Source organism: Protopterus annectens, chromosome 4.part0, assembly GCF_019279795.1.
Source record: "Protopterus annectens isolate FY-2018-M chromosome 4.part0, PAN1.0, whole genome shotgun sequence".
Taxonomy (NCBI): domain Eukaryota; kingdom Metazoa; phylum Chordata; order Ceratodontiformes; family Protopteridae; genus Protopterus; species Protopterus annectens.
In genome coordinates, this window is record NC_056733.1 from 249,836,268 (window position 1) to 249,847,363 (window position 11,096).

Consider the following 11,096-nt stretch of genomic DNA (forward strand, 5'->3'; position numbering starts at 1 on the left):
GAGATGGAGATATGCTCTAGAGAGAAGAGGAATGAAGGTCAGCAGGATTAAGAATATATGTGTGTGAATGAGAGGGAAGATAGAGGAATGGTGAGGATGCAAGGAGTAAAGGGGGTGAAGGTGGATGAATTTAAATACTTGGGATCAATAGTGCAGAGTAATGGTGAGTGTGGAAGAAAGGTGAAGAAGAGAGTAGAGGCAGGATGGAGTGGGTGGCAAAGAGTGTCAGGAGTGATTTGTGACAGACTAGTACCAGTAAGCGTGAAAGTGAAGGTCTACAAGAGGGTGGTGAGACCAGTTATGTTATATGGGTTGGAGACAGTGGCATTAACAAAAAGGCAGGAGTTAGAGCCGGATGTGGCAGAGTTAAAGATGTTAAGATTTACACTGGATGTGACAAGGCTAGACAGGATCAGGAATAAGTATATTAGAGGATCAGCCTAGGTTGGAAGGTTTGGAGACAAAGCCAGAGAGGCAAGATTACATTGGTTTGGACATGTGCTGAGGAGGGATGCTGAGTATATTGGAAAAAAGATGCTAAGGATGAAGCTGCCAGGAAAAGAGGAAGGCCTAAGATAAGATTTATGGATGTGGTGCCAGAGGACATGCAGGTGGTTGGTGTGACAGGCAAGATGCAGAGGACAGCAAGAAATGGAAACACATGATCCGCTGTGGCGACCCCTAACGGGAACAGCCGTAAGAACATGATGACTGAATTATCATTTAAGACACAGGCAAATATACACATTTATATAAAAGGAAACCAAACATTAACGTGTTCACATTATTAATCACACAAATTATTTTATATACCATACCTCTTAACTTCTTAGAGCATGAAATCTGGACAAAAACATCAATAATAAGTGACAAAGGCCCAGTAATAGGGATGCTTTTTAAATAGCACTCTTATAAACTTGGAAAGTTGATAGAACATTTTTTTTTACTAGCGTGAATTTTCTGAAGGATACATAGTCTGAAATTCAAACGTCTCTCATTATTTTCTGACTTCAAGTTCAAGCCTCAATGATTTGCCAGAAAACCACAATTTTATGAGAAACGGACCCAAAATATGAGGCAAATATCTGGGCATTCTGCGAAAATATGTACAGTTGAGGGGTATCTGTACGTTTTCTTTCCGATAGTGTCAAACTTCCTGATCCCTAAGTTTAGCGGACTGTTCCATTTCTCTCTCGTCAGTTTGTCTTTAGACTTAGCGTGATATGCGACTGCATATTATGTGTAGCGGCCGTTGCAAACCAGTTGCAGAGGAACTGCCACGCGCTGGACTTTGGAATATTTAGAATTTAATAAAAAACAATTCGGCGTTATTCTCCCCCACGCTTCTCAGAGATTACTGGTTGTTACCTAGTCTGTCAGTACAACGCTTGCGCAGTAGCGGTAGCCGGGAATGTTCAGAATGAGTTGGATTTAGAGGGTAGGCAAAATGGCGTCAACAGGTAAGTGTGTTGTGTTATAACTCTCAGCTCTGAATAATTTGTTGACTTGTTAGCAGTTGATGTAGTCTGATTTGTTTTTTTATTATTTTGGGTTGTAGCTTAACTTGTTACTGGAAAGTGATGTATTCTGCTTCAGGCGAGTCAATACTGTGAGATGGTTCTACTTTTTAGGCCGCGATTTTATTGCATGTGCTTAGTAGTAGGCTGTTGAAAACTGCATGGAGGTGGGCGTCGATTTGGGCGATTATTATTTTTAACAACTCAAGTTAGGTGTAGATTTTTCTTGTGCATTGTTGCACTCCCCGTGTATTGGGTTGGTTAGTTAAGATTTTTAAAGTCTCACATTCATGAGCGTAATTTGAGCTTCGTTTAAGGTGTAGTGCTCCTTCTGTATTTAGTTTAGAACGGGAACAAGTAGCTAGATGTTGTCTTTGTTAAATTGCTGAAGGTCCCTGAGCCTCGGGTTTTGTTCTTGCTTCATTGAGTGGCATTCCCGGAGGCTAGCTGGTAGTTTAGTCTTCAGAAAACTGGCTTTTGGCGGAGTAGTCATTCAGTTGGTGGTCGTCGTTGGTACAGGTTGAGGTTGTGAAGTAAATGTTTCCGATTGCCCTTGAATCCCTCCCCGCTTCCCTTTTTCTTCCGATGTAGGACTGCTTGTGTTTGATCTTCGGCAAGCATGTTACTGAAGTAAGATTATGCTATTGTGCAGGCGTCTATCTTTGTGTCCTTTGGGGTAAATGTGGTGTATATTTACAAATAATTTAATAGTGTCTAGATTCGGTGGGTGTCGTCATATCGTAAGATGTAGGCGTTTGCCCGGCAGGGATGTGCATAAAGGTGCATGCTGTGTGAGACTTGTACTAGTGCAGGATGGGTTTGATACTATTTTCCTCTTAACGGGTTTTAAATTAGTCAAAACTAGTAATGACCTGGCATAACCTTACGTCGATCATGCTAATTTTAAGAGTTGCTGCGTTTTCTTTTGTTTATACGGTGCTGTGTTTTGTTGTTGTTTAGATTTTATCCTGGCAAATGAGCAGTAACTTAGTATCGTCATGTAATGTAGTACACCCCCTCTGGCATAGCGAACGGATGCTATGGCTTCTTGCAAAAACGTTTAAATGGTGTTTAATTTCTTGTAGCGAGATTAATCTGAATATTTTCAGATACAGTGTCACGCACTTAATTCAAAAGCTGCTGTTGTAGTATTACGGAAGCTTGAAGGCAACATAATTTGCCGTACTCAAGATGACTCCTCCCCCCACCATTACCACGCGTTTCCAAGAAGGGTAAACTTGTTAGATTGGAGATGAACTTGAATCCAGTTATCAAAGCTAGTCTTGGGAGGTAATGGTGTCGCTTTGCTTCATGATCAGGAGGGAATTTGTACGAGAGTGGGTAACCATTGAGTTGCAGTCCATCTCATTTTCGCTTTGTTCCTGAGTTATTGTCACACTGCATTAAGGTATTGGAAAGGGTGATTGAGAGGCTGAGTAGCTGAGGCGTAGGATGAGATGGGCTGTTTAATTTCAGATTAGGACACAGCGAAACGTAGGTAAGAGGAAGCCGAGCATTCTTGCACCTGGAGAAAACATATGATAGGGTTACAAGACACGTTTTGGTGGTCTTGCAGTGGTTCGATAACTTGCCAGTTCAACTGGTGTTTACAGGGCATGTACAGGGGCCTAGTGATGCTCGGTTGTTTACAGTGGAATGTGATTATTGGGGTTCAGTTCAAGGCCTGTTGCTGTTTATACTGGTGATGGAACTGTATTGGTGGACAGGTTGGAAAAGGCAGGTCGAGGCTACTTTTGCAAGCGATAATGGCATTGCAGGCAGATTTTGAGTAGAAACTTTGAAATGATGGAGGACTGGAATGCAAAACGGAAGACACGTGGAACAGTACAGTTATCATGGCAGCAGATGGGAAATCCAAAGTTGCAAGTGGGGATAGAAAGGAAAATTGGGAAATGTCTTGATGACTTTGGGATTAAGGGGTGGTTGGGGGAACGGAAATCGTTGGTGGTCATAAGTTGAATCAGAGGTACTGCAGCCAAACCAGAACAGTGTGTTATGAGTGGTATGGGGTAGTAGAAAGCTAGGAAGGGTGAAAAATAGTGGCATGATCTTCTGTATGGTGCAGAAGCCTGTCCTTTGAAGTTGAGTAGTTGGAGCTGGAGGTGATGGACATGGGAGTGCCTTGGACGGGTGGCAGTTTGTAAACTGTAGGACAGATGAAGAGATTTCATGGAAACAGAAGCCAGTGTGTTTCCAATTGATGAGGAAGTAAAAGAGAACAGAGATTATTGTGGTACATGCTGTCTGACAAGGCATATGTTGACAGGGACATTGTATTTTTTTAATTGATCTATTTAAGGCAGAGTACAGAGCAAGAGTGTAGCTAAGCATGTTTAAGTAGGTACTTAAAGCATCTTTAGGAACCTTTTTCAAAGAGCCCAGAATGTCTGGAACTGTAAACTGCTGTATAGGTATACAGGAAACATATTTTGATAGGAATTGATATCTAAAATGAGATCGAAGCTGCAGCTTCGAAGTGTGTATAGGCAACATTTTGGATGTTCACAGGTGTGTACTAGGCTAATGGTCCTGGAGCCTTTACAAGCCTAGCCCATGGGATTACCCTGGCATTGTGCCACCCAACCTTAGTTCCTAGTACCTCTGTTGAGTAGAGTCATTGGAGTGATCCCCAGTGTGAATTTTCTATTTCCCATCCACTCATCAAGATTTCTCTTTAAGGGGGCCAGTGAAGTGCTCTGGTTGACATGTATGGGAAGTCTATCCCATAGCATGGGGCAGTCTCTGATTTATGAACCTGTTCCTTCAGCATGTTCTGTTTGTGGTAAGGAGGTTGAGGTCTCTGGAGGGTGTGGTGTGGAGAGATTGAGATTTCTTTAGATGTAGCATTCCCAACAGAGCTGGGTCAGACATGGCTTTAAGTCAAGCAGAGATCGCCTCTAAGTAGGCGATATGAGACAGAATACTAGGAGCTTTTTGAGTCTGTCCATATAGGACAAGTGTTTAAGGCCTAGGATCCTCTTTGTGAGGTACTTTTGCAGCCTTTCCGGTGTTGCAGGTGTCTAGTGAGGTACATGCCAAATGGAACATTGTACTCTGGCCTAATGAGGGAAGAGTAGAGGGAGACAATGATCTCTTTCTTCCTGGATGCAAAACCCTTAGTAATGAGATGTGCCACATAGGACTTTCTGACCACAGTGGCAGCGTGGTGGTCAAGAGGTTCCTGTCCACCTGTGTTCCCAGATCTCTTGTAACGGGTTCAGTGGACTTACATCTATGTGGTAGTTCAAGGGAATGAAGACACATTTTTTTGGCATTGAGCTTAAGGCCATGGTTCTGACACCAGTCGATGGTCTCATTGAGGCCTTTCTGCAGGATGTCAACATCACTTGGGGAGTTAATAATAGCTCCCAACTTTCAATAATCTGCTAACTTTGTCAGCCAGAGTCCCTTCATGTTGGCCTGGATTTCAGAGAACTAGATACCAAACAGGAGAGGACCCAGGACCGAACCCTGTGGCACTCCACTCGTGACTGGTCAGCAGTCTGACTTGAAGTAAGCTGCTTTTTATCTGTGAGCCAGTTTGCAACCCACCTAGTGATATAGGGGTTGATGCCTAGCTTAGTAAGTTTTTCTATGATTCCTGAGTTGTACCTTTTTTTATGATACCTTGCTTGGGGGGAGGGGTAACAACTATAATGTGGAGTATAAAATGTGCTTTCTGGCTGCACCTTGGTATCGTGACACACATCCATTTTCCTGGATGAGATACTTAGGAAGTCAGTTGAGCTTGATGGGATTTCCTAACTGCTTTTGCATCGTGGCAGCAAGGTGAGGGAATTAATGATCCAGGTGCTAGCAGTGCTTTAAGTTGTGGTTGGGGAGTGTTGTGTGCCTTTACACTTCGAAAATCCCAATATAGAACCCTGAGGTTCACTGAATGTTGTCATTTGTAAGGAATTTGTATCATGTAACAGGACACGCTGTTCTGTTAGATAACCAGCCAATTTAAGAGATTAATTTTAATCCACAAAAGAGATGTATAGGAAGTAAAACTGTCACAATCTCAGTCCAAAAACGTTGCCGTGAATGAATATGAATGAGTTCAAGCCCAGCACTGAATTTATTAACGCTCTTTTATTAACAAACTGCGTTTTCGTCCCAACACATTAGGACTTCATCAGATACCATAATTGTAGATGTCCTTTTAACTTTTGAAATCAAGAAGAAATAGTCTGCTTGGATACAGCTAAACCCAAAGACGCGGAGATGTTGTTCAGTTAGCCAAAATGTATATATTTTTTTCCTTTTTACGGCAACGTTTTTGGACTGAGATTGTGGCAGTTTTACTTCCTATACAACTCTTTTGTGGATTATTGGTTTTTCAGAGTTGTATCACTCCTTTTTTGGATTATAGATAAATTTTAATGTTAAATATACTATTATTTTATTTATTTATTTAAATTTGTTGACCAGGAGTGTCCGACTGGACGTAGGTCCATTTTCAGCAGAGGCCCGGGGAGAAAAGCTCCACAGTAAAATAAACAGACAGTAGTTACATTGGATTACATATCGATTAGCAATTTAACATAGCAATTACTTACAGCATATTTACAAATGAAGAACATAGTACATCAGTAGACAACTAGAATCTTTATCTGTGAAGTACATAACAGACATTAACAAATGTTACAATGAGAAGTTCCTGCTGTATAATAAGTACTGGGCTTATGAGCATCTGAGCTTGCTATAGTCCAGGTAGTTAGTGGAGTGGAGAGAAAGGTAGTGGTTGGATGGGATGGATGATATTAGAGTGGGTGTTGCAAGGGCATAGCCAGCATGTGTTTAGGTGCGCTTTTAGTAAAGTTTTGAAGTGGGTGCATGATGGTACGGAGGTAATTGTGGGTGGGAGTGAGTTCCGTAATTTGGCTATGGCGCAAGAGATTTGGCTATGGCGCAGGAGATTAGTGCTTCACCAGCAGAATTATTGGCTTTAGTGATCTGCAAGTGATTTTTGTTGCTGGATCTTAGTGGTCTGGTGGTGCGATAGGGCTGGAGTAGATTCTGGAGGGATGGGACATTTAGTTGGATGGTTTACTAGTTTGTGGGCGAGTGAGAGTTGATACCACTGAAGGAGGTGAGGGAGTTCAAGCCAGCCCAGTTCAGCAAGTGAGAGACTGTGGTGACTACGGTAGGATGCCCCTGTGGCAAATTTGGCGATTTTGTTGTAGCAGGTCTCTAGCTTGTTTAGATCACATTGCCTTGGGTTGGTATATATTGGAGAGGCATAAAGTAGGGTGGAGATAAGGTGGGAATTTGGTATTGAAATCTTTGCTGCTTTGGTCAGAAATTACTCATTTCTATATAACGCTCCTAGTTTTTTGTGGACTGTTTTTATGTTCGTGGAAATCTGAATGTCAAATTTTAGTTTGTCTGTTTCCACTCCTAGCAATTTGGTGTGTTCAGTTGGGTATATAGTGGTGCTGTCTTTTGCTGTGATGTTAAAGTGGGAGTTGTATGTTTGGTGGGTTGGAAGATGAGTAGTTCTGTTTTGTTTGAGTTGAGTATTAATTGGGCATCGGATAACCATGTTTCAACAGAGGAAAAGGCTTCCTGTGTGACTCTCTGCAGTTTTGGTAGGGACTGGGCTGAGCAGATGAGTCATCTGCGTATTGTATGAGTGTGCCATGTTTGGTGGCAGAGGCTAGATTATTGGTGTAAACAGAAAAGAGTAGGGGTCCAAGGATGGATCCTTGGGGAACCCCTATGGAGACAGGTAGTTGGGGAGATGTCATTCTGCCATACAATGGATTGTTGGCGGTCAGACAGGCAACTCTGAAACCAGTTGGTGACTGTGAGAAGGATAGGTTATTGAGGACAGAGAAGTTGTTTGTGTGGGACCATGTCAAATGCTTTAGATAGGTCTAGGAAAGTAGCAGAGGAGAGATGGCCATTGTTTTTATGCTGAAGGATAGTGTTAGTAAAGGAGAGTAAGGCAGTGGTGGTGCTAAGGATAGTGTTAGTAAAGGAGAGTAAGGCAGTGGTGGTGCTATGGTTTGGTCGGAAACCATGCTGAGTACTGGAAAGGATGTTGTTAGTAAGTAGGTAGAGTGTATGCATCTCTCTAGTATTTTTGAGAGAGAATAGCTATGGGGCGGTAATTGGTTAGTTCTGCGGAGGGTCCGCCTTTGTGGAGGGGAATTATATGTGATACTTTCCACAGTGTGGGAAAGTAACTTTGACAGAGATCGGTTAATCAAGATGGATACTGGGTAGACAAGAGCATCGGCTGCGATTTGTAGGTATTCACTTGGGAGGTTGTCTGCTGCTAATTTGGTGGGTTTAAGTTTAGTTAAGTTTTTTTTATGTTGGAAGTAGGTACAGGAGAAAAAAAGAAGGCAGCGGGGAGATTACTAGTTGAAGGTGTGGGTTGGAGGGGAGGGGGGTTGTGTTTAGCTAGTGATAGTATGGTTTGGGTGAAGTGTGTGTTGAATGAGGTAGAAATATTTTCTGAAGAGTGAGGGATGTTAGGAGGAGGGGTACTGACTTCACCTGGGTGGAGGATGGAGTTTATGGAGGACCAGAATTGTTTGGGGCTGCGTTGTGAGGAGTCTAGGGCAGACTGGTAGTATTGGAATTTGTCCTGTTTTATTAGCTTTTTGACTATTGTGTAGTTCCAGGAATTTCTGTCTAGCTGAGGGGGTTTTGGTTTTACGCCAGTGCTCCCAGGCTTTATCCCTGTTTTTTATTTCTGACTTAGTGGTTTTCTGTAGCCATGGGGGGGTTTACTTTTGTTCTGGAAAATCTTATGGGGGCATGGTAATTAAGGATGTTCAGGAAGGTAGTATTAAAAAAATTCAGCTGCGTCCTCTAGACTGAGGTACTTTAGAGGATGCCAGTTGCATTCTTTGAGGGACGAGATGAATGTGAGTGGGTTAAAGTTTAGTTTTTTACGTATTACGGTAGATGACAGGTTTAGCTTGGTATGGGTATTTTTTGAGTAGGAATGTTGGGGAGTGATCACTGAGGCTAATCTGATAAGCAGCCTGTTGTATATGACTGGGGGCTCTTACTGACTAGTATCTACTATTAGTACTAGTTAATATTTGCAGGTGTGCGAAGCTTTAATCACATTTAAATTCACAAGCAGGCAACAAGTTGCATGACGTTTAATAAAACTAACTTGGGAAGTTAACGTTGAATATCGTTAAGTAGGTTAGCATATGACAAAAGGTGTCACACCATGTAGTATATATTTTGCCTAGTCAGATACCAGAGGAATAACCCACGCCTGGGTGTGGGTAATGCTGGATTTCACCCATGGTTGGTGTGGTTTGGTCATGAAGGCGAAGGCCGAGTGGCCAAAGACAACCGTGGGTAAATCCAGCGTTACCCACACCCAGAAGTGGGTTATTGCTGTTATACAATGACATTATTTAAGAAAAAAAATACTTTTCTTAAATAATGGCATTGTATAATGCCTCCTTGCTGCCCTTCTGCAGCTGTCTGGTATTCTGTGGCAGTTCTGATGTACTGCATATGCTTATGCAGTACATCAGAGCTGTGGGTGGAAGCAACGGAGAAAGCAATATCTCCGTTGCTTTTTACAAAGTGTCTCTGTATGTTAAAGGAGTTTAACATAGTGAGACAGCTTAAAAAAAAAAAGGCAACGGAGAAAGGAAGAACTCCATTACTTTTTTTAAAGCTGTCTCGCTATGTTAAACTCCTTTAACATAGCGAGACAGTGTCTAAAAAGCAACTGAGATATTGCGTTTTCCGTTGCTGTAAAAAAAAAAAAAAAAAAAACCAAAAGACATACTAATGGAAAAAGTCCGAGCAACCGGACCTTATTCCATTAGTACACGTCTGATTTACAACGTGCACACTTAACTATCTGCGTGCACGTTTTGGAATATTAATTGGCGGGTCGTTGTATAATGTCCATTAAACTTGCACAGAACATTTTACCACTATCATTGAGCATGTGTACCAATAGCTTTACTATGTTTGAAAGAAATTTACCTGAAATACCATTTGGACGAACAGAAAATTTAAATTTTATCTTGCCTTATTCAAGGCATTTTTCTTTATCTTTGTTATTGTAGGGTGGTTACATGAGCTTCTCGGGTAGTTTTTTTTTTTTTTTTTTTTTTTTTTTTTTAATAGGGATATAAACCTACCAAGTATTCATAGTGAATTTTCCCATGTCTTTTGAAGTAATTCTCCTGTTAAAGTAGGCAGATAAATTACTTCCCTTGTGTTTACGTACATCAGAGAAACATTTTTGTTTAATAAGTCTGCATTATATATTTCAGTTTTAGAGATGCCATTCAAATTTTCCTTGTTGCAGTGGGAATATTTCCTTGTGTGGAACCTATTTTACCTTCTGAGCTTGACTTTAAAAAATTGTTTCACTGGCGTGTATTGCTAAAGACACCTATACATTTTGTAGTTTTTAAGTAGTCATTGCTTGTCTTCTCAAAAAAAGTCCATCTGCAGTTCTGTTTTTTTTTTTCTCTCTCGTAGTAAATTTTATATCTTTAAAACTGCAATGTTAAGTAAAATCATTAACATTGTATGTACTTGGTGATTATGACAGCTTTAAACTTCTAATCCTTCTATGTTTTATGAAAAAATTGCTTATGTATTGGAAATGTGCACCAACTGAAATTTAATGACCATACAAAGCCCAAAACTTTTATAGACTGGCATCCAGTTAATATTTGGTCATTTAAAATCATCTGCAAGTTCTGTGGGTTGATATAGTTTTGTCTAGTCTGTGTGTTTAAAAAAAAAAAAAAAATTCTTGGGCCCTTGTAGGCCAGAGTTATTTTTCTGGGTTGACATCTCTTAAAATTATGCCAAAGATTTCTGCATTGTTTTGTCTGTATAAAATATCATGCTGCGCTGCCTATTTCCTTTATTTCAAGTTTTAGTTGTAGCTACTCCTATATTTTGTTCCTTGTGGACTTTGGTAGGAGTATGCAATAAATTAAGCTTACTGTCTTTTGTATTTATGCTGTGCCTTGTGTGTTTGTGTGCATATATAGTGTATGTGTATGTGTGGTGCTATATGGGTCTACCTGAACGCCGATAAGATAACAGGCACAGAAAGATCGACAACGGAGATGGCCAACGATCGAAAATCCCGATGCTGAGAACACAGACACGTTAAGGTAAGTGTGTGATAGTGACTGGCATTGGGGTCAGGGTGCGGGTAAGGTAAGTGTGCGATAGTGACAGACTCTAGGGTTAGGGGCGGGTTAAGTGAGTTAGGGCGCGTGTTAGGTGAGTGTGCTATAGTGACGGACCTTAGGGTTTGGGTTAAGGTTAGTGCATAGATATTTGTGTCTGTAAGGTTTTTGGTGTGCTTGTGTTGTGTGATTTGTTTTGATTGTCGGGCATGTGAAGTTTCGTGTTTTTTGACCTTTCGGTTTTGTGGTGTCTTATCGTCTGTGTTTTTGCGTGTCTGTTTTCAGGTAGACGTGTGACGTGTGTGTGTATATGTATATGTGTATGTATGTATATATATATATATATATATATATATATATATATATATATATATATATATATATATAAATTATGTATATAATATAT

General features: G+C 40.9%; 1 protein-coding gene across 1 annotated transcript in view; it reads left to right on the forward strand.

The window, feature by feature from the left end:
* Positions 1-1,344: 1,344 nt before the first annotated feature.
* LOC122800243 (RNA-binding protein EWS-like) overlaps positions 1,345-11,096 on the forward strand; it is a 782,654-nt gene continuing 772,902 nt past the window's right edge. Inside the window, exon 1 of the mRNA XM_044069735.1 lies at positions 1,345-1,460. Within this exon, the coding sequence (XP_043925670.1) occupies positions 1,448-1,460 (13 nt within the window). The 5' untranslated portion in view covers positions 1,345-1,447. The remainder of the gene's footprint in view (positions 1,461-11,096) is intronic.